The sequence below is a fragment of the Salvelinus alpinus genome, chromosome 30 (genome assembly GCF_045679555.1).
Source record: "Salvelinus alpinus chromosome 30, SLU_Salpinus.1, whole genome shotgun sequence".
Lineage (NCBI taxonomy): Eukaryota > Metazoa > Chordata > Actinopteri > Salmoniformes > Salmonidae > Salvelinus > Salvelinus alpinus.
In genome coordinates, this window is record NC_092115.1 from 27328138 (window position 1) to 27350379 (window position 22242).

The 22242-nt window shown below is 43.4% G+C and overlaps 2 protein-coding genes across 3 annotated transcripts in view; one reads left to right on the top strand and one right to left on the bottom strand.

Moving 5' to 3' along the window:
• The first annotated feature begins 279 nt into the window (after positions 1-279).
• Positions 280-10520, top strand: LOC139559986 (ankyrin repeat domain-containing protein 33B-like). The gene is made up of 4 exons (XM_071376495.1): positions 280-744; positions 4962-5091; positions 5304-5444; positions 9301-10520. The coding sequence occupies exons 1-4, from the start codon at positions 280-282 to the stop codon at positions 10113-10115; spliced, it is 1551 nt and encodes a 516-aa protein (XP_071232596.1). The 3' UTR covers positions 10116-10520.
• Positions 10521-17371: 6851 nt separating this feature from the next.
• ctnnd2b (catenin (cadherin-associated protein), delta 2b) overlaps positions 17372-22242 on the bottom strand; it is a 122478-nt gene continuing 117607 nt past the window's right edge. For both annotated transcript variants that reach the window (XM_071377193.1, XM_071377194.1), the window contains 3 exons: positions 20900-21034; positions 20654-20730; positions 17372-20308 (listed from right to left, as the gene is read on the bottom strand). In XM_071377193.1, the coding sequence (XP_071233294.1) occupies positions 20057-20308; positions 20654-20730; positions 20900-21034 (464 nt within the window). In that variant the 3' untranslated portion in view covers positions 17372-20056. The remainder of the gene's footprint in view (positions 20309-20653; positions 20731-20899; positions 21035-22242) is intronic.

Below are 22242 nucleotides of genomic sequence, written 5' to 3' on the forward strand. Positions count from 1 at the left end.
TGATGAAAACAAGAGGATCCGTTGGGGATGTCACATGGATATAAACAAGGTATTTAATGTCCGTCTAATGGTTCAGGGAACAAGATTTATGGATGGATTAAAAGGGACATTCTGAGACATCCTCCTCAAGTGGCTTTGAAACAAGAACACATGTTTGATTATGTTCTAGTTGGGGATTGTACTGACAGCTGCTTCTTCTTCAAGACCTAGCTAAGTATTTACATTTTGAATGAGGGGCAATTAATATTGATATTGTGGTGTATTCTAATAGGAGGTTAAATGGTGCTGATCACAGAGGACCCAGGTGGAGGTGGAGGGACCTTGTTAAATGTTCAGCAGAATGGGATCTCTGGAGGTCAGGCCAGGATTGTCAGGGGTCCCAAAGATGAGGAGTCGTCAATATTGTCGGAGACGGTCGCAGGCGATGAAAATGAGGATCCTAATGAGGGAGACAATGAGGAAAGCAACTATTACGACGATGACGACGATGATGTCTATCAGGAATTTGAAGAGTTTGACTTTGACACATTGCCAGATCTGCCAAAGGATACCAAGAGTATTGACTCTGATAACTCCTTCTATCCACCCGATGACTCTCTCAAATACAGGACTCCCAGCCCAAACACACCCGAACCTCTGTCCTTCTTCAAGGCCTGCTCCAATAACAATTCCATCATAGTGAAGATTATGATAAGGCAAGGGGTGACAAAGGAGGAAGTGATTGAAACAGACAAGAACAACAGAGTATGTTCGTGGTGTCATTAAAGAAATTAACTGTTTTCTGAAACTTATATCAGTATTATCAAGTAAAGGCCCGACTGCACAAACATATAACATGGTTTGGGTTCCAATGTCCACACTAGAATCCTACTTGCAATGAAGCAATGCATAATGCTTTCTACATGGCATGCTAGCATGGACATTGGAACGTAGATATTTGTAAAGAAGGTTTCCATGAGATCTCCACCGATCAGGAATTGGCTTTATAGTGATTTGATAGAACAGCAAAGATTTTAACTAGGAATTCATTTTCTAGGCTTTCTGTATAGGGCTGAGTGTCATATAGGGCCCAAACTGTGTCATTTTTGTAGACAGTGACAATCTCAGAGGAATACTCAGAGCAGTTGGTTGCCCCGGAACAGGGCGTGGATTGCAGATTGAGCAGTGTAGGCTCCTCAGAGGAAGAAGGCTCCTCAGTAAATTTCATAAAAATAAAAATAGTGAAACATTTAAAAAGTTATAATTTTTAAATAAAACTATACTAAATATATTCATGTCACCAAATAATTGGTTAAAACACAATTGAAGGTCTACAGTGGCCTCAGCAGCACTCTGTAGGGTAGCACCATGGCGTAGCCCGAGGACAGCTAGCTTCTGTCCTCCTCTGGGTGTATTGATTTCAATACAAAACCTAGGAGGCTCGTGGTGCTCACCCCCTTTCATAAAGTTACACAGTAATTATGACAACTTCTAGAGGACATCCTCCAACCTATCAGAGCTCTTACAGCATGAACTGACATGTGGTCCACCCTATCAAAGGATCAGAGAATAAATTAATCTTGTACGGAAAGCATACACTACAGCTAGCAAGCTAGCACTGCTGTGCATAAAATGTGGTGAGTGGTTGACTCAAAAAGAGAGAAATAGAATAGTTTAATAGTTTTGAATAAATACATTTCTTTAAAAAATGTATTTACTTAGCTAGTAAATGCAGCTAGATACTTTAGCCTTCTCATACACCCGGCTCAAACCGAGAGGGATGCTCCGTTACCTAGCTGGCTATGGCTATCCAACACTGGAACTCTTCAATGTCAAGGTAAGCTTTTGGTTTTATTCATTTATTGCCACCGGGGCTTGCCGGTGTAACTGGTAAACTGCTTGCTAACTGTACACTGTACTGCATGATTGTAGAGGGTTTACTAACGTGGTAGGTCTAGTAGCTACAATGACTTGATGTTAGCTAATATGGTGACAACGATGTAGGCTGTGTGTAGCGGTTAGCAGTTATGATATGAAGGATGTTTTTTTCGCTTGGTCACAGACAGCTGATGTATTGTGCACTGAAGTCCACAAGCAAAGGGAAATGGTGAGAGGAGGAGGGCGTGTAGATGCGAGAAGGAATTATCCAACGATCAAAGGGATCATGCTGTTTATTTGTGGCTGTTTTGAAAGTGAACTGTGTTTCCGTGTGATCAGGGGTGTATTCATTCTGCCGATTCTGTTAGAAAATGTTGCTTAAACGGAAGCAACAGAACGAAACGAGGGTAAATATACCTGAATTTGTCAAATAGAAACTCTCGTTTGCAACTGTTGGACTAATGATTACACCCTAGATCAGCTAGATACAGGCAAGATTGTGCAAGGCAGTATTGAATGTGTCAATGTCTGTCACCTTAGTTACTCAAATTTCTCTCAACTTGTGCACCTATGTTTTAAACTTTCATTCGGCTAAGTTGTAGCAACCTCATAATGTGTATAGGAAAATGTGAGTATCATGTAGGAGCCTAAACCTATTGATGTTACATTGATCTGGGTGAATGGAATATGAATGACAGTCATTCAATATGTTGTAATAGAAATTAGTTCATGTTCATTCCCAAAATTATTTTCCTCCCTTATCTTAAATGTCACCGACCGCCACTGAGATTGAGATAGAGTTGAATCAGCTCGCAATCATGGCTGAGCTTTCAAAAGGTTCACCCAAGATATCAGGGTGCAGCCGGACAATACCAACGAGGAGGATGGTGCTTCAAATAGCTTATTCTTCACAACATTAATGACCATCATGGGAACCAAACAGGTAGACATTAGGGTTAGACCCAATGCAATTTTGAATGTGTTTCTCACTGCTGTATCCTCTTAAGTGGTAAAGCAATAATACCAGGGATATAAGTAGCCTACGCATTCAGCGACTAGTATTGTACATTATATTCTAAAGATGTTGCTTGTAGATACAGTAGGTCCCTGATTTCCCTCAGTAGCTGATAAAACTGAGACACTAGACTCACCCACTGACCTGTTTATTCCCTCCTCATGGGACATACTAATACAGTACAAATGAGGGGAGAAGTTTGATGTCATGCAACACTTAATGGCACTAGTGTCTGGATCCATAAAAGAAAGAAATGCTCTCAGTTGTTTCATGTTACATCCTCCACTGGCATGACATGAGCCCTAATATGTAGTCTCTGTAGATGTAAACAAACACACAGAACAGCAGTGTTTTCAAATCAAACAAACTGAAGGTGCACTGTGTTTGAGCAGATTAAGACATTATTTTTGGCAAATCTAAAACTGCACTTTTTCCAATTCACTTGGACAGATAGTGTTGGAGAAGCTACTCTGGAAATATTGTTAACCAAGCTACCAATTACTTCGCACTGGAAGAGTTAAGCTACACTAAAGGTAACCTTAAAAAATATATAGTTTATTTAACTTAAAATATTTTGAAAAAAGTAGTTCACTACATCCAAACTACTTGGTGATAAATGATCATATCTACATCTGAAATGTCACAGACTATAAATTAACCACTCTGGAGCCAGATGTTAACAGAATGTGTCATTTAGCCTATTAAACACAAGAACTATGTTTCAAGTGAGAATTAGGAAGGACTGATGCCAAAAAAGAAAGGAAATTCTTGCCTACTTAACCCATATTTTATTTTTGGCCAAAAAGTAGTGTAGTTCCAGTAGTTAGCTACACTGCTACATGGCAAAAAAAAGTAATTAACTACTGAAAAAACAACCACGGTTTGAATTTAGTTCAACTACCACAAAGCTACTGCAAAATATAGTTTAATTACTAGTTGAACTGCATGCAGTTCACTACTCCCCAACACTGCAGATAGCGGGTCCAAGATAGATAGTGAGCCATGCCAAGATTATGTTCTCCCTCGGGTTGTTTATAGATGGGGTGTTGTTGTCAGATATTTTCACTTTTAATTCCTCTTTGGTCCCAAAGCTGCGGTCTAGGCCTACCTCAGAGACCTTTACAAGTTCTTCATCCATGAGAATACTGGAAGTTCTGTTGATATTTCAAAGCTTTTGAGTTTGGGGTTTTCATTATGAGTGGGCATAACACTTTGTTTACAGTACACAATGTCTAATGAGTTTTCTTCAGATGACTTAGGGCTCTATTCAATACATAGCACTGAAGATCCACTTTATTGCGCGATTGACAATTAAAGGCAATGTTCCCGCGGTCGCGGAGACTACAGTCACATAAACACTGCATATGTCGGCTTAACTGGAGATTACTTTTTAAATTTTTACGGGATTTTCAGTGATAGATCCACAATACTGATTGAATCCAGACCATAACTGTGATTGGTTGTACAGTAGCCTTGGTGACTGGGTTTTTCCCCAAATCCAGAAACTGAGCCCTTGAGCCACTCTTGTATACTGTTTACTATACGGTCATTATGCTATCTCACCATAGGTCTGGTGGACTGTGATTAGTACTGTAGGCAGCAGCAGGCAGATGGTTCAGAAAGCTCCAGAAAGACTATTAGCTGAGACTTAACTTGGAATTTCCTAAGGGATCAGTAGGTCTGTCAGTTGGCATCTCTGGCTATACATTACCCTCCAATCATACAGGTTTATCAGTGTCGCTCCAACTATTTGTTTATTTTGTTAGGTAAATTGTTTCTCAAAGACCTCAAAGAACCCCAAAGATAGATAGTTTCTTAAGTCAGCTCTCATTTACAAATGAGACTACCCACTGTCATATTCCACGTCTAGAGTTGTGTATCTTTCTTGAGATCTAAAGTAGACAAGTGATGTGCCGGTAGTTGTGTGACATACTATACCTTATGTGCAAGGCCAAATGTTCGAGTTGAACAGTATGGCACTGTGTGTCAACAGAGTCACCAGAAGGCCACTGACTTATTATACTAAAGCAGTAAACATACATCCAAAAAGAGGTATGTGTCACTGATCTTTGAATGTTGTGTTTTTCAGAATGGGCTGATAGTAGCCTGTTACATGGGCTGGGTGGATGTGGTCATAGCGCTTTCTCAGTGTCCTCATATCGATGTCAACTGGCAAGACAACGAGGGGAATACAGCCCTCATGACAGCTGCTCAAGCAGGTAAGAATCTACAGATGTTTCAATGCTGGGAGGTTGGTTGGTTCCTACTTCCTAGTACAGTATATTTTGGGAATGTGTCATGAAATATAATGAAAATTCTAAATGAAAAGCCAGATTAAGACAAACATTTTGATCTGAAAATATTGAGTAGAATTAAAAATGGTTAATTGTGAATAAGGTGAATAACACATTTGGTTATTTTTTAATACCAGGCCATATTATGATATCCAGCTACTTGATCAACTACTTCCCCAACCTGGACCTAGAGCGTAGGAACTGCCATGGATTCACCGCTTTAATGAAGGCAGCCATGCAAGGGAGGGCAGACGTTGTTCGTTTGCTCATGATGTCAGGTAAAGCTAAGATATTTAGTTTTTCTATATACTTTTTCCAATGTTTACATTATCTTTATTTTGTTGCTAGGCCCACTGTGATGAAGAATAAGTCGGTACAGTTACAGATGCCAGATCTTAATCTTCTTTTGTTGCAGAAAAATGTCCTGCGCATCAGGAAATTCAAATGAGCCTCGTGATTTAGATACCATCACTGAAAAGCCACAGTTTTCTTCACCACATTCAGGGGCAGTCGAGTGATTTGGACCAGTGCCAGCTATCAAAATCATCCTCCCTATCTCGCGGTTGTCATTAGTTAGCACAGCCACAAAGTCCAAATTGGCTATATCGTAAAGATTCATGAAAACAAAAATGTAATTTAACACTAGGGTTAGCAGTGTGGTTAAGGTTAGGTTTAAAATCAGATTTTAAGAAGAGAAATTGTAGAAATAGGCGGGGTTTAGCCATAATTATGACTTTGAGGCTGTAGTAATTAGTGATGACCCTCTTTCACTCGTTAAAATGTTAAACGCACCAGACAGAATATGAATAAATGTCCTACTGCTACTGTAGGCATATGGATCCTATTACTGCAACATTCAAATGTGCATTTATCTGAAATGTATCCATACACATCAACAACTGAACCAGTATCTGGGCAAAGGAGACGATGAATAGGACGAGATCTCCTCTCTGCCCAGAAAGCTACACTACATGACCAGAAGTATGTGGACACCTGCTCGTCGAACATCTCATTCCAAAATCATGGCCATTAATATGGAGTTGATCACCCCTTTGCTGCTATAACAGCCTCCACTCTTCTGGGAAGCTAGATGTTGAAAGATTCCTGCAGGGACTTGCTTCCATTCAGCCATAAGAGCATTAGTGAGGTCAGGCACTGATGTTGGGCGATTAGGCCTGGCTCGCAGTCGGCGTTCCAATTCATCCCAAAGGTGTTGGGATTGAGGTCAGGGCTCTGTGCAGGTCAGTCAAGTTCTTCCACACCGATCTCGACAAACCATTTTAGTATGGACCTCGCTTTCTGTATGGGGGCATTGTTATGCTGAAACAGGAAAGGGCCTTACCCAATCTATTGCCACAAAGTTGGAAGCACATAATCATCTGGAATGTCATTGTATGCTGTATCGTTAAGATTTCCCTTCACTTGAACCATGAAAAACAGACCCACACCATTATTTCTCTTCCACCAAACTTTGCAGTTGGCACTATGTATTCGGGCAGGTAGAGTTCTTCTGGCATCCACCAAACCCAGATTTGTCCGTCAGACTGCCAGATGGTGAAGCGTGATTCATCACTCCAAAGAACGCGTTTCCACTCCAATGGTGGCACGCTTTACACCACTCCAACCGACGCTTGGCATTGCGCATTGTGATCTTAGGCTTGTGTGCGGCTGCCTGGACATGGAAACCCATTTCATGAAGCTCCACACGAACAGTTCTTGTGCTGACGTTGCGTCTAGAGGCAGTTTGGAACTCAGTAGTGAGTGTTGCAACTGAGGACAGATGATTTTTACGTGCTACACGCTTCAGCACTCGGCAGTCCCATTTTATTTCATTTATTTTATTTATTTCACCTTTATTTAACCAGGTAGGCCAGATGAGAACAAGTTCTCATTTACAACTGCGACCTGGCCAAGATAAAGCAAAGCAGTGCGACAAAAACAACAACACAGAGTTACACATGGAATAAACAAACATACAGTCAATAACACAATAGAAAAATCTGTATACAGTGTGTGCAAATGAAGTAAGGAGGTAAGGCAATAAATAGTCCAATAGTGGTGAAGTAATTACAATTTAACAATTTACACTGGAGTGATATATGTGCAGATGAGGATGTGCAAGTAGAAATACTGGTGTGCAAAAGAGCAGAAAAACAAAAACAAATATGGGGATGAGGTAGGTAGTTGGATGGGCTATTTACAGATGGGCTGTGTACAGCTGCAGTGATCGGTAAGCTGCTCTGACAGCTGACGCTTAAAGTTAGTTAGGGAGATATAAGTCTCCCACTTCAGTGATTTTTGCAATTCGTTCCAGTCATTGGCAGCAGAGAACTGGAAGGAAAGGCGGCCAAAGGAGGTGTTGGATTTGGGGATGACCAGTGAAATATACCTGATGGAGCGCGTGCTACGGGTGCAGCACACCATCAATCAGGCCTTTATGGTAAAGTGGCCAGACGGAAGACACTACTTAGTGAAAGACACATGACAGCCCGCTTGGAGTTTGCCAAAAGGCACCGAAAGACTCTCAGACCATGAGAAACAAGATTCTCTGGTCTGATGAAACCAAGATTGAAATCTTTGGCCTGAGTGCCAAGCGTCACGACTAGAGGAAACCTGGCACCATCCCTACGGTGAAGCATGGTGGTGGAAGAATCATGCTGTGGGGATGTTTTTCAGCGGCAGGGACTGGGAGACTAGTCAGGATCAAGGCAAAAATGAACAGAGCAAAGTACAGAGAGATCCTGCTTCAGAGAGCTCAGGAAAGCAGACTGGGGCGAAGGTTCACCTTCCAACAGCACAACGACCCTAAGCACACAGCCAAGACAACGCAGGAGTGGCTTCGGGATAAGTCTCTGAATGTCCTTGAGTGGCCCAGCCAGAGCCCGGACTTGAACCCGATCGAACATCTCTGGAGAGACCTGAAAATAGCTGTGCAGCAACGCTCCCCATCCAACCTGACAGAGCTTGAGAGGATCTGCAGAGAATGGGATAAACTCCCCAAATACAGGTGTGCCAAGCTTGTAGCGTCAAACCCAAGAACACTCGATGCTGTAATCGCTGCCAAAGGTACTTCAACAAAATACTGAGTAAAGGGTCTGAATACTTATGTAAATGTGATATATATATATATATATATATATTTTAATTTTTTACATTTTATATATACATTTGCAAAAAATATATATATATGTTTTTGCTTTGTCATTATGGGGTATAGTGTGTAGATTGATGAGGGGAAAAAATATTTCATACATTTTAGAATAAGTCTGTAACATATCAAAATGTGGAAAACGTCAAGGGGTCTAAATACTTTCTAAATGCACTGTATGTATATGCTCTTTCCATGACAAAGATTGACCAGGTGAATTCAGGTGAACGCTATGATCCGTTATTGATGTCACCTGTTAAATCCACTTCAATGTGTGGATAAATGGGAGGAGGCAGGTTGAAGAAGGATTTTTAAGCCTTGAGACAATTGAGACATGGATTGTGTATGTGTGCCATTCAGAGGGTGAATGGGCAAGACAAAATATTTAAGTGCCTTTGAACTGGGTATGGTAGTAAGTGCCAGGAACACCGGTTTAAGTGTGTCAAGAACTGCAACACTGCTGGGTTTTTCACGCTCAACAGTGTCCCGTGTGTATCAAGAATGATCCACCACCCAAAGGACACCCAAAGGACATCACCCAATCCACCACCCAATCCACCACCCACCCAGCCAACTTGACACAACTGTGGGAAGCATTGGAGTTAACATGGACCAGTATCCTTGTGGGATCCTGTCGACTCCTTGTAGAGGACATCTTAACGTTTCTAGCGAACCTAAGGTTACAAATCAACTGTCAAAATGTAGATGATGAACTGGTGCTAAGTGGCCATGCAGTCTCAGGTACATTGTAGGTACAGTAGTGCATTATATGCAAACACTGCTTCCAGCTTCCCCCTGGCGGTGATTGCAAATATTTTTTCAGATAATCAAATGCTCCTGCTGCAGGATTCTATTCCTCCTGTGTTGAAATGGGTCAAGTTAAGATCAACATCTGTAACAGCTCCCATAAATGTAAACATTTTGAAATGACAATTGAATAACAATGCATTCAATGCTTCTTCTTATTTGTGTATTCCCTCTACTAGGAGCGGACGTGGAGGCGAGGGACTACAGCCGCAAGATGACCTCCAGGGAGTGGGCTTTGTTCACATGTCGCTATGAGACGGCCTATCTGATGATGCGTCTGATGGCCCAGCCATGCGCCCAGCAGTTCTGTGACTCCTACAAGCTGGAATGGCCCATGCTGCAGGAGCTAGTGGCCCAACGCCAGGAGTCCAAGAGCTGCTGGCAGAAGGTGGCAGACAAGGTCTGCTGCAGGTTCTCTCTCCGCATGAAGACGGACCCCGTGGACGACGGTGTGATGGACCACATGGTACGCATCACTACCGCCCTGTCCAGCCCATTGATCGCCACCGCATGCCACACCGTGGCCCCGAGAAGCCCCCCCTGCATCGGGAAGCGGCGCTATGCCGTGCCAGAGATCCTCAGGAAGCAGCGAGTGGATGAACTGAAGTGCCTGGGCCCCGAGCACTTCAACAACAATAAGAAGCTGTTCAATAACTCCCGGGTGCAGTTGGTTCCTAAGAAGAGAGACCGGAGGGCCAGCCTGCAGACCCAAATGTTGCAAGAGGTTGCGGTGGCTGGTACTTCGGTCCTGAGGCGCACCAGCTTGCTGCCCCTGAACATGATGAGGAGGAGCAGTGTCAGGCCAGGCATTGTGGTCCCCAAGGTGAGGCTGTGCAAGGTCCCCTCGTGGCCAAACCCTGAGAAGAGAAAAAAGAGCAAGGACCCCGAGCTCCTCCAGCTACCCAAGTGGAGGTACAAAGAGGCCAAGGAGGAGAGGAGGAGGCAAGAGGAGGAGGGGAAGAAGAGACGTTTACCCACAGTGTGGATGCGCTGAAAGACTTGAGCTACGAGGAGAGGTCAAATTGCTTTTCAAGAGCCTTGGGGTGCGAGCTAACCTTTAACTGTAATTGGTTCTGAACTGAGGAGTTGAAGTTATCACCAGCATTTCAGATTTTAAAGACTGTGCCACTTGATTCAGCTGTAGCCATGGAGCACTATATTTTCCTGTCCTAGATTGGTTACTCTGTTTCTGGCTTTTGACAGTGATGGGAAAGGAACACTTGGATTGAACTGTGTACTCATTGTGAGGAATTCATACTTGAACGTTGATGCAGATGTATTTTTATGCATTCTTCCGTTTTCTTCGGATTATGCATTTCTCCATTTAATCTGCATTTCTTCAGATTTTGACTGTTTGATATCTCCATTGTAAAAGGATAACTCAAACACATACAATACCTTTGCACGTTGTTTATTGTGTCAATGTTTTGGTCAGAGACCTTCATCTCCACCAAAAAATGTATGTTTGTCTGGTGAATATTCTCAAAGCAGACAATAAACAAATCAGTTGGATGTATGTATAGGTAACTGCCAAAATAAAGTGTCTTAATAGGGTGTTGGGCCACCACGATCCAGAACAGCTTGAATTCACCTTGGCATAGATTCTACAAGTGTCTGGAACTATATTGGAGGGATGTGACACCATTCTTCCATGAGAAATTCCATAATTTGGTGTTTTGTTGATGGTGGTGGAAAACGCTGTCTCAAGCTCCAGAATCTCCCATAAGAGTTCGATTGGGTTGAGGTCTGGTGACTGAGTCGGCCATGGCATATGGTTTACATTGTTTTCATGGTCATCAAACCATTCAGTGACCACTCGCGCCCTGTGGATGGGGGCATTGTCATCCTATCGGTGCATAGCCATGGTAGCCAAAATAACGGCCAGCATTTTTATACGTGACAGGATGTTAATAGCTTAATTAACTCACCAACCACACCTGTGTGAAAGCATCTGCTTTCAATATATACTACATGATCAAAGTATGTGGACACCTGCTCGTTTAACATCTCATTCCACAATCATGGGCATTAATATGGAGTTGGTCCTCACTTTGCTGCTATTACAGCCTCCACTCTTCTGGGAAGGCTTTCCACTAGATGTTGGAACATTGCTGTCGGGACTTGCTTCCATTCAGCCACAAGAGCATTAGTTCTGATGGGCACTGATGTTGGGCACTGATGTTGGGCGATTGGGCCTGACTTGCAGTCGGCGTTCCAATTCATCCCAAAGGTGTTCGATGGGGATATGGTCAGGGCTTTGTGCAGGCAGTCGAACCCAGATTTGTTCGTCGGACTGCCAGATGGTGAAGCGTGATTCATCACTTCAGAGAACGCATTTCCACTGCTCCAGAGTCCAATGGTGGCGAGCTTTACACCACTCCAGCTTGTGTGCAGCTGCTTGGCCATGGAAACCCATTTCATGAAGCTCCCGACGAACAGTTATTGTGATGACGTTGCTTCCAGAGGCAGTTTGGAACTCGGTAGTGAGGGTTGCAACCGAGGACAAACGATTTATACGCACTACGCACTTCACAATAGCAGCACTTACAGATGACATGGACAGCTCTAGCAGGGCAGAAAATTGACAAACTGACTTGTTGGAAAGGTGGCGTCATATGACGATGCCACATTGAAAGTCACTGAGCTCTTCAGTAAGGCCATTCTTCTGCCAATGTTTGTCTATGGAGATTGCATGGCTGTGTGCCATGGTTGCATGGCTGCACGCTATAGATTTACAGAAACAGGCTCCTGCCCTATTCTGTCTCGGACAAGGCTGCTTACTTTATATATGACGATCTTATGTGATAATGAATATATATTTACATTTCACAGACACTCTTATCCAGAGCGACTTACAGAAGTGAATGCATACATTTTCATACTGGTCCCCTGTGGGAATTGAACCCACAACCCTGGAGTTGCAAGCACCATGCTCTACCAACTGAGCCTCACATGACATATAAGATATAAGGAGCGGGTAGATGATAGCAATTTCTACTGTAACACTGAAGGAGCAAAACAGAGTCTACTGCAGGGTATTGGCATTTCACCACATAGATATCCCAGCAAACATGTCCACATTGGCAAGATGTGGGTGAAAATATTGGCCCCATGTAGGCTGCCCACTTTGGGCTGATGCGCCTTTGCTATTTAATAGGAATTTATTTATTTATAATGTATTTATGAAACTTTTAATTCAATGCATAAATTGGTGTGGGCTGGCCCCTGTTGGGCTGGTGTGAGCTGGCCCCTGTTGGGCTTGGTGTGAGCTGGCCCCTGTTGGGCTTGGTGTGAGCTGGCCCCTGTTGGGCTTGGTGTGGGCTGGCCCCTGTTGGGCTTGGTGTGGGCTGGCCCCTGTTGGGCTTGGTGTGAGCTGGCCCCTGTTGGGCTTGGTGTGAGCTGGCCCCTGTTGGGCTTGGTGTGGGCTGGCCCCTATTGGGCTTGGTGTGAGCTGGCCCCTGTTAGGCTTGGTGTGGGCTGGCCCCTGTTGGGCTTGGTGTGAGCTGGCCCCTGTTGGGCTTGGTGTGGGCTGGCCCCTGTTGGGCTTGGTGTGAGCTGGCCCCTATTGGGCTAGTGTGGGCTGGCCCCTGTTGGGCTGGTGTGAGCTGGCCCCTATTGGGCTAGTGTGAGCTGGCCCCTGTTGGGCTGGTGTGGGCTGGCCCCTGTTGGGCTTGGTTTGGGCTGGCCCCTGTTGGGCTTGGTGTGGGCTGGCCCCTGTTGGACTTGGTGTGGGATAGCCCCTGTTGGGCTTGGTGTGGGCTGGCCCCTGTTGGGCTTGGTTTGGGCTGGCTCCTGTTGGGCTTGGTGTGGGCTAGCCACTATTGGGCTTGGTGTGGGCTGGCCCCTATTGGGCTAGTGTGGGCTGGCCCCTGTTGGGCTGGTTTGGGCTGGCCCCTGTTGGGCTGGTGTGGGCTGGCCCCTGTTGAGCTTGGTGTGGGCTAGCCACTATTGGGCTTGGTTTGGGCTGGCCCCTATTGGGCTAGTGTGGGCTGGCCCCTGTTGGGCTTGGTGTGAGCTAGCCCCTATTGGGCTTGGTGTGAGCTGGCCCCTGTTGGACTGGTGTGGGCTAGCCCCTGTTGGACTTGGTGTGGGCTTGATGTGGGCTAGCCTGTGTTGGGCTTGGAGTGGGCTAGCCCGTGTTTGGCTGGTGTGGGCTAGTATGTGTTGGGCTGATGTATGCTAGCCTGTGTTGGGCTGGTGTGGGCTTGATGTGGGCTAGCCTGTGTTGGGCTTGGTATGGGCTAGCCTGTGTTGGGCTGGTGTGCGCTTGATGTGCGCTAGCCTGTGTTGGGCTTGGTGTGGGCTAGCCCGTGTTGGGCAGGTGTGGGCTAGCCTGTGTTGGGCTGGTGTGGGCTTGGTGTGGGCTAGCCTGTGTTGGGCTTGAAGTGGGCTAACCTGTGTTGGGTTGGTGTGGGCCAGCATGTGTTGGGCTGATGTAGGCTAGACCATGTTGGGCTGATGTGAGATTGGTGTGGGCACGGGCTTTATGGGGCCAATGGGGTCATGTTTGCTGGGATGGCAGAACAGGTGGGAAAGCCTGTGCCCACACCAATCCCACATCAGCCCAACATGGTCTAGCCTATATCAGCCAAACACGTGCTGGCCCACACCAACCTAACACGGGCCAGCCCACTCCAAACCCAACACGGGCTAACCCACTCCAAACCCAACACGGGCTAACCCACAGGTGGGACATTCTCCACATTAAGCAAGCAGAGCAGGGGCTGCTAAACCTACGCCAAAAGAACACTGAGCGATGCAGAGTGGAACATTCCGGTGCCAAATGAGCCTCTGTCTGTATGCCCAGTGGGTACTCATTCAGGTAGATTTGGCTGGAAGAATGTAAATGAACTGTTTGATCGGGCAATTCAAAAAGTTCCTCAAGATGAACTCAATGCAATGAATAGGTGATGTACAGGTAACTGCCAAAATAAAGGATACACCAACATAAAGCATCTTGATGCCACCACGAGCCGCCAGAACAGCTCCGATGCGTCTTAGCATAGATTCTACAAGTGTCTGGAACTCTATTGGAGGGATGCGACACTATTCTTCCACAAGAAATTCCATAATTTGGTGTTTTCTTGATGGTGATGTGAAATGCTGTCTCAGGTGTTGCGCCAGAATCTCCCATGTGTTCAGATCAAGTAACTGACACACACACACACACACACACACACACACACACACACACACACACACACACACACATATATATATATATATATATATATTAAACCCCCTAAGCTCATTTGAGACCCCTCTTTCAAAGTCACTGAGATCTCTTCTTCTAGCCATGGTAGCCAAAATAATGGGCAACTGGTCATTTTTATACATGACCCTAAGCATTACCCTCAGGAACCACACCTGTGTGGAAGCACCTGCTTTCAATATACTTTGTATCCCTCATTTACTCAAGTGTTTCCTTTATTTTGGCAGTTACCTGTAGGTCTCTAAAGCCTTGTTCACACTGCAGGCCTTAATGCGAAATCAGTTTTTAAATCCATTTTGGAATACTGACTGTCCAAACAGTGAGTGTCCAAATCGGATTTGTGTGTGTTCAGACAGCAGTGATTTGCTGACATGGCGATGGTAGTTGTCAAACGACGGGTGTGTGTGTGCAGTGGTATAGGCTGGCTGGTGGTGGTGCTTGTGCTTCCTATCACTCAAGAAGTTATGTAGCAAGCCAAGGTGACAACAATGTTGCCATGGACGTTTCCAAGTTGCTTTGAATGTTCAAAACCATAATGTAAGAACACTTTAAAAGCCTCAAAGGATAAGATGATCCAACTTTTAAAAACGTGTCATTTTTGGCTAGCCACAGTAGTCAACTAGCTAGCTAAGTAGCTGTTTATCTTTCTAGCACATTCACAAAATTTCTTTGTAAACAATTAAAAAGCTAGTTAGCTAGCACATGTTCTTGTTGGACTGTCAGTAGAGTAGCTAGCAAGCACAAGATATTCCAAAAAACAGTTTAATAACGACTTTTAGGGCAAATAAATTATACAAGTTGCATTGCCAGGAATTAGATTTGAATCGAATTTCGAACCACCCACGAAGATGGTTTGAAATGTGGCTTGAAATATCCTATTCCATGTGCTTTTTGGCTGTCCAGACTGAAGGAAAAATAACAGATTTTTATCGCAAACAAATAGTCACTTCAAACAAATAGTCACTTCAAACTGCCAATGTGAACAAGGCTTAAAGGGAAAAATAATAAAAAATTCATCATCTCCAGCACCACCCCAACATCGACATATGTGAAAATGGTGCATTTCTATGTATTGTAGTAAAAAGATAGAGGTAAATAAGTGTTTCCAATGACATCACCGGTGTGCATCGTGATTTTAACTCATTATGAGTAGGAATTGCCTAATTGTTTACTAATTGGTTGATGATGTCATTGGAAACGCTTGTCTTCTTTTTTATTAACAAAAAATATAGAAACAAGCAATTTTCACATTGATGTTGGAGTGGTGCTGGAGATTAAAAGTAGAAAACTATTTGGCTTACTATAAGTCAGAAGGCTATTTTACATTTTTTTTTAATGAACCTTGTCTATGTTAAGAAGACAATCCACAAAAATAGGTGCCCTCCACATGAATATAATAGAATATTCAAAATGGTCCAGGTGATTATATAACTGCTCTATATTCTCTGCAGCCCCACATACAGTACTTGCATAATCACAATGTTACATCATATTAGCATGTTTCACATTTATGAAGAGAGAAAATGTTGTTTCCTGCTCCAAACTAATATCAAATTCATGGGCCATGCAGTCAGTACATTTCTGCTTGCATCGGTATCTGTACCTACAGCGTACATCACAGGAGTAGTACTAGGCCTTGCAGAGTAAAATGGCAGACCTGACCTGCATGAGTCACTAATGCCCAGTAGAGGGCACTGCAGACTCTTCCAAGCTTTTGACGTTGACATAGGCTGCACACTGCATGCTCCTTCCCAGTCGACTGTTCTCAAGAGTGATGGATTCTCCCAGGATTAGCGAAGCAATTAAAATGTAATGCGACGATGGAATATTCCATCTCTTAATTTTTAGAAGCTTAGATCGCTTCTTTTCAGCTATACAAAATGCTGTATCTGGCACACTGGTGAGAAATTTGAGCATTTTCACAGAAGCAGCACTAGGCCTACTTGTGCTTCCCTTCATAATCTATATTCTTAGCTTTTAGAGAGAAGTTTTGGGAGCATTTCTCATGGAGATGGATAGATATAGGCAAGGCAGTGTATACAGGCAGTGCATACAGCATATTTCTGATGGGCACCACGGTGGCATGACGATGGGCATGGACGGTAACCTCAGGTTTAACATCACCCAACTAGGCCTGCAGCCTGGCAATTAACACCTATCACAGTGGTAATCTCACACAGACCTGTCAGCATTACCTCAACTCAATGTCACAGAGAAAACAATTAGAGAGAAACTGTAAGGGCACCCCTCACTCAGTCTGCCGCCCTCAGTCCCCTGCCTGGGCTGGCTGTGGAGGATTTCTATCAGTCACTAATTGGTGTGAAACTCTTCAGTAGGCCTTTCGAATGGGAAATAAATAAGCATTGTAGATTGGAAAACGAAAAACGAATTCTTTATACAAAAAAGACCTCTCAAAGTAACTGCACCATGCTACTGTAACCTTCAGCACATCTAATAAAAAATCATTCATTTTGAATTAACGGATTCCAAGCTACAAAGGAAAGAGTTCACTGCACTGAACGAATATGGTAAGTGTCTGATTGGAATGTTAATGAAAATCTCACATCTTTTTATTCCAGACTGTTACACCTGTTTCATACCTGATACAAACGTAATTTCAACGTCTAGTTTTGATATAATTTTTGGTTGATTTGTCAACTAACGTGAATTCAATGTGAAATCAACAAAACATGTCACCATGTAATTGGATTTAGGATAAAAGTTGTGGAAAAAAACAAATTCCCTAACGTTGATTACTTTTTGCAAATCCAATCAGTTTTCCACATTGATTCAATGTCATCACATTAAATTTTTTTGTTGTTGCAATGACGTGGAAACCACGTTGATTCAACCAGTTTTTGCCCAGTGGGCTGTTTTCCTTGGTTACAGGGAAAGTTAAGGAAACACTATGTTCTGAATCTGGAATATCAATTTGTCAAATCAACACTGAAGACACACAGGGCATTGTCTCATCCACAACGTGATGAAAATGGGCTTTCATTGCAAATCAAACTTCTTTGTATTTGAGCTGAAATCAATTACTTCAAAGAAACATTGTTTATTTTTTTACTAAACTGAATGAGCATATTCATGTAGAGGAGTAAACATAATTCTTCTAGCTGAACCAAAGGTTTTAGAACACAGAGCACAGGCAGACCACACACAAATAGATCTTGGTAACGAACAAACAACCCCCAAAACAGTTACTCTTAGATGGTCAGTTTATATTTTTGTAGCAGTTGCAATCTGTTGAGACACTAAAAAGTTTCACAAGTCTTTAAAACACATTGTCTAGCAACAAAAAGGTTACTGACATAGTTCAATACAGTTTGTCAGGTATGCCTACTTTTCACAAGTACTGTCTGTTTTCAGATGCTTACTAATGAGAAGGGGATCGTTGTAGGATATGTTGAACAATTTGGGTTTTGCATCATTTATTCATTGTTCAAGCATCTGAAGATGACCGAGAGATTTATAAATTATATGTAGGGGAGACCAGGGCTTGTTGTCACAACTTTTAAGATTTCTTTTTTTAGCTTTAATCTCAACCCTTATCCTAACCCTAAACTTAACCCTTACCCTAGTCTATCTGTTGATAAACAACTGCTTGCTATCTAAATAAGGTGTGACCGTTTTCTCCTCAATTCAGCTTTAGTGTGTAGCCTACCACCATTTTGTTTCACATTGACTGAAAGAAGAGCTATTCATGCATTACTGGGCAATTAAATATTTGTTTATCTATGTTGCCACATAATGTTATTGAAACATTTCCTCAAAGGAGGGCTCGCTATGAAACCGTGTGTCCTACTGGGGAAAACCACTTTCATTCCGTTTCCATCTCTTTGACAGAAACACACACACTGGATCATCAGCTCTATTGTTGATAACTGTACACCCCACTGATATTGAGAAGTTTGAGGGAATCCAACAAGGATAAAGCGGATCATTTTCTTAGAAGGGGGTGAAAGACATTCAACTGTGACAATTTCAATATTCAAAGCTAGGGATATGAAGTAGCTAAATACATTCTGTAAACACCAAAATACAAAGATCTGTAGCTATAACTTTTAGTACCTTTTCCTGTAGTTACGAGGTCTGTGACAACTTCTGTATCTCTGTGGATATTCCGCTCCTGGTCTCCCCTATTTCACATAGCAACAACATGCCTACACAAAGTCAACATTTTAGTGTGTAGACCAGAAAATAAAGGTGAACAAATATTTTTTTACAAGTCTCTTCCATAATGTTGCTGCTTTAAGTGACATCCACATCTGCACATACAAAGTATATATTTATATTTATATAATATATATTCATACTCTATTAACAGTCTACCATGAACATGATTGCCAACCCTCTCTGGAAAAGAAAACACATTTTCTCAAACATTGATTATTTTACAACACAGACTCAACTAATTTGTACATCTTTGGAGGGAATTAAGCTCTCAAAGATCTTATTTTCGTCTCCTGGTAATGTTCCAGTCTTGTTACAGTGTATATATAGCTTTATTCCATTAAAACACATAAAAAAAGCATTTATAAACTGGGATTATTAGAACCAACGACTTGCTGTTGAATGTAAACTTCAACAGAAGTTCAACGTTACCCCTCGGCTTGGAGATAAACATGTTTGGCACATTGAAAAACTGACCATGAGCACAGTTCACCTGGAGGCTTGTGGAGGAACAAACTTGTTTTCATGTAGATATGGTTTGACAAACAAAATTACATGGCGTGTAGGAAATAAAAAGTCTTTTGAGTATATCTACCGTCCATCCGTAAACTGTTTTAGGCAGTGGAAGAGCACCAAGGGAGTAGAATGATGCTGTTGAGATGCTTAGTTCCACCAATTCACATCAGATTAGCCATAACTAACATTATTTCTTAATTTTGCTGCTAAAACATATTTGCTCGTATTTGTTTGTGTGCAGACATTGTACACTCCATTCTCCCCACAGAATGTAACAGACATGTTGACGTTCTGTTGAGACACTGAGGGAAGGGACACAGGTCTTTGTGTAATATACACAATGCACTTGTATCTCTAATGTACATCAAATACTTAAACACCAGAATTCGGAATAAAAAAAGTACAAATCAAAAAAAGAATCGTAACAAATCAAAAGATACAAAGTCTAGAAGCAATTCCTTTGCACATGAGAGGACACTCCTTACATACAACACAGGTTGAAGCCGTAAGTTAATCCTAATAAGAGTTTGTGACTGACAACTATTCTCTAGCTTGTGTATGACACTTCATTTTCTTGTGCTTCACATACTAATCTCTTTACTATACCACATATTTACAGTTGTCTTCTGTCTAGAATACTGCTCATCTCCAAAATATTCCGCTCCTCACACTTTAACGCTCCAAGCTTCTGGTGGTGACCCCATCATTTAACACCTTCCTTTTGCCTTTTGTGAGTCGTTTTCTTACAAGAACATACTCTTTCTTTCTTCCTCTCTTTCCCTCCCTCCTCCTCTCTTTCTGACTCTCTCTTTCTATCCCTTCTGCTCTGTGACTGTCTCTCTCTCTCTCGCCTTCTTTCTTCAAAGACAAATGGGCGTGGGACATCGCTTTCTAGGACAAACTAAACTCGCTGAAGAAATGTCTTGTGGTGTGCATGCAAGCATGCGTGGCCTTTTTGTCTTACTCTCTCTTTCGGCTCCTCTCCCCTATCCCAGCACACTGCTGACGACCAGTCCTTCCTCTATAGTCCACTAGACCCAGGAGTCCGGGGAGGCCGGGTAGTGACTGGTCTCATAGTTGAGTTCACTATATGGGCGGGACGCTGAGTAGAAGTCCACGTAGTTGCCGGTGGACTTGAGGCCCAGGTGCATGTTCAAGTCTGTGGCCTGAGGAGGGCGTTGGTGGACTTGGTCCTCGTAGAATGCCTCCTCAAACTGTACTCCAGGAGGGTTCTGGAACGGAGGGTAGGGCTCCTGGCCTGGGTTGGGGCCCTGGGAAGGGACCTAGAGAACACACACAGAGGTTAGAGCACTACTCTGCTACTGGTAAGACAGTAGACTCTTAGCACCTCTTTTTCTATGTAGAACCTAAAAGGGTTCTTCGGCTATCCCCATTGGAAAACCATTTGAAGAACCCTTTTTGGTTCCAGGTAGAACCCTTTTGAGTTCCAGGTAGACTCCTTTACACAGAGGGTTCTACATGGAACCCAAAAGAGTTATACCTGGAACCAAAAAGGGTCCTCCTATGGAGACAGCCGAAGAACCCTTTTGTAACCCTTTTTTCTAAGAGTTCACCTAGCAGTGAACGTTGCTCTTGTAATGATATCAAGTCATTTCTTCAAACCTTACCTGGTTGTGTTTGATGTCATCACTAGGAGAGACGTAGGCACCTCGGAACAATGTTGAGGTTCCACTTGAAATTTGAACTACAGGTGGGAGAGAAACAGAGAGGTATGTGGTTATGGTTGTCAAGTTGATTATTATGAAATGACAAAAAGCCTTCACACTGGTTTTACAGTACACATCATCTGATGAAAACACACTGACTCCAGAAACGAGGAGGAAGCTGATGGAGGCCCTGAAATTCCTTCCTACCTGCCATGGCATCTTTCCTCGAAGTGTGCTCACCCTTGTTGCCATGGTAACTGGCATTGGTGCCCGTTGATTCATAGTCTGTCTTCCTCTCCTTAATGCTGCTGATCATCTCTCGGGGAGAGGCAGGGGCACTTGCTGCAAACATACAGATTACACATCAAGTATATGATTAGCTGTGAAAGACGTTTGGCATCCATTTGAGCCCCTTTGTCATGTACACTAAACAAAAATATAAAAACGCAACATTTTACTGAGTTACAGTTCATATAAGGAAATAAGTCAATTGAAATAGATGCATTAGGCACTAATCTATGGATTTCACATGACTGGGACAACAGATATGCATCTGTTGGTCACAGATACCTTAAAAAAAGGCAGGGGGGTGGATCATAAAACCAGTCAGTATCTGGTGTGACCACCATTTGCCTCATGCAGCACGACACATCTCCTTCGCATATCAGGCTGTTGATTGTGGCCTGTGGAATGTTGTCTCACACCACTTGGCGGGAACTGGAACACGCTGTCTTACATGTCGATCCAGAGCACCCCAAACATGCTCAATGGGTCACATGTCTGGTGAGAATGCAGGCCATGGAAGAACTGGAACATTTTCAGCTTCCAGGAATTGTGTTCAGATCCTTATGACATGAGGCTGTGTATTATCATGCTGAAATATGAGGTGATGGATGAATGGCACAACCATATGCCTCAGGATCTCGTCACGATATCTCTGTGCATTGAAATTGTCATCGAAAAAATGCAATTGTGTTCATTGTCCGTAGCTTATGCCTGCTCATACCCTAACCCCACCGCCACCATGTGGCATTCTGTTAACTTTGACATCACCAAACCGCACACCCACATGACGCCATACACACTGTCTGCCATCTGCCCGGTACAGTTGAAACCAAGATTCATCCGTGAACAGCACACTTCTCCAGCGTACCAGTGGCCATCGAAGGTAAGCATTTGCCCACTAAAGTTGGTTATGACGCCGAACTGCAGTCAAGTCAAGACCCTGGTGAGGACGATGAGCACGCAGATGAGCTTCCCTGAGGCGGTTTCTAACAGTTTGTGCAGAAATTCTTCGGTTGTGCAAACCCACAGTTTCATCAGCTGTCCGGGTGGCTGGTCTCAGACGATCCCACAGGGGAAGTCAGATGTAGAGGTCCTGGGCTGGCTTGGTTACACGTGGTCTGCAGTTGTGCGGCTGGTTGGACGTACTGCCAAATTCTCTAAAACAACGTAGGAGGCTTATGGTAGAGAAATGAACATATACTTCTCTGGTCACAGCTCTGGTGGAAATTCCTGCAATCAGCATGCCAATTGCACGCTCTGTGGTA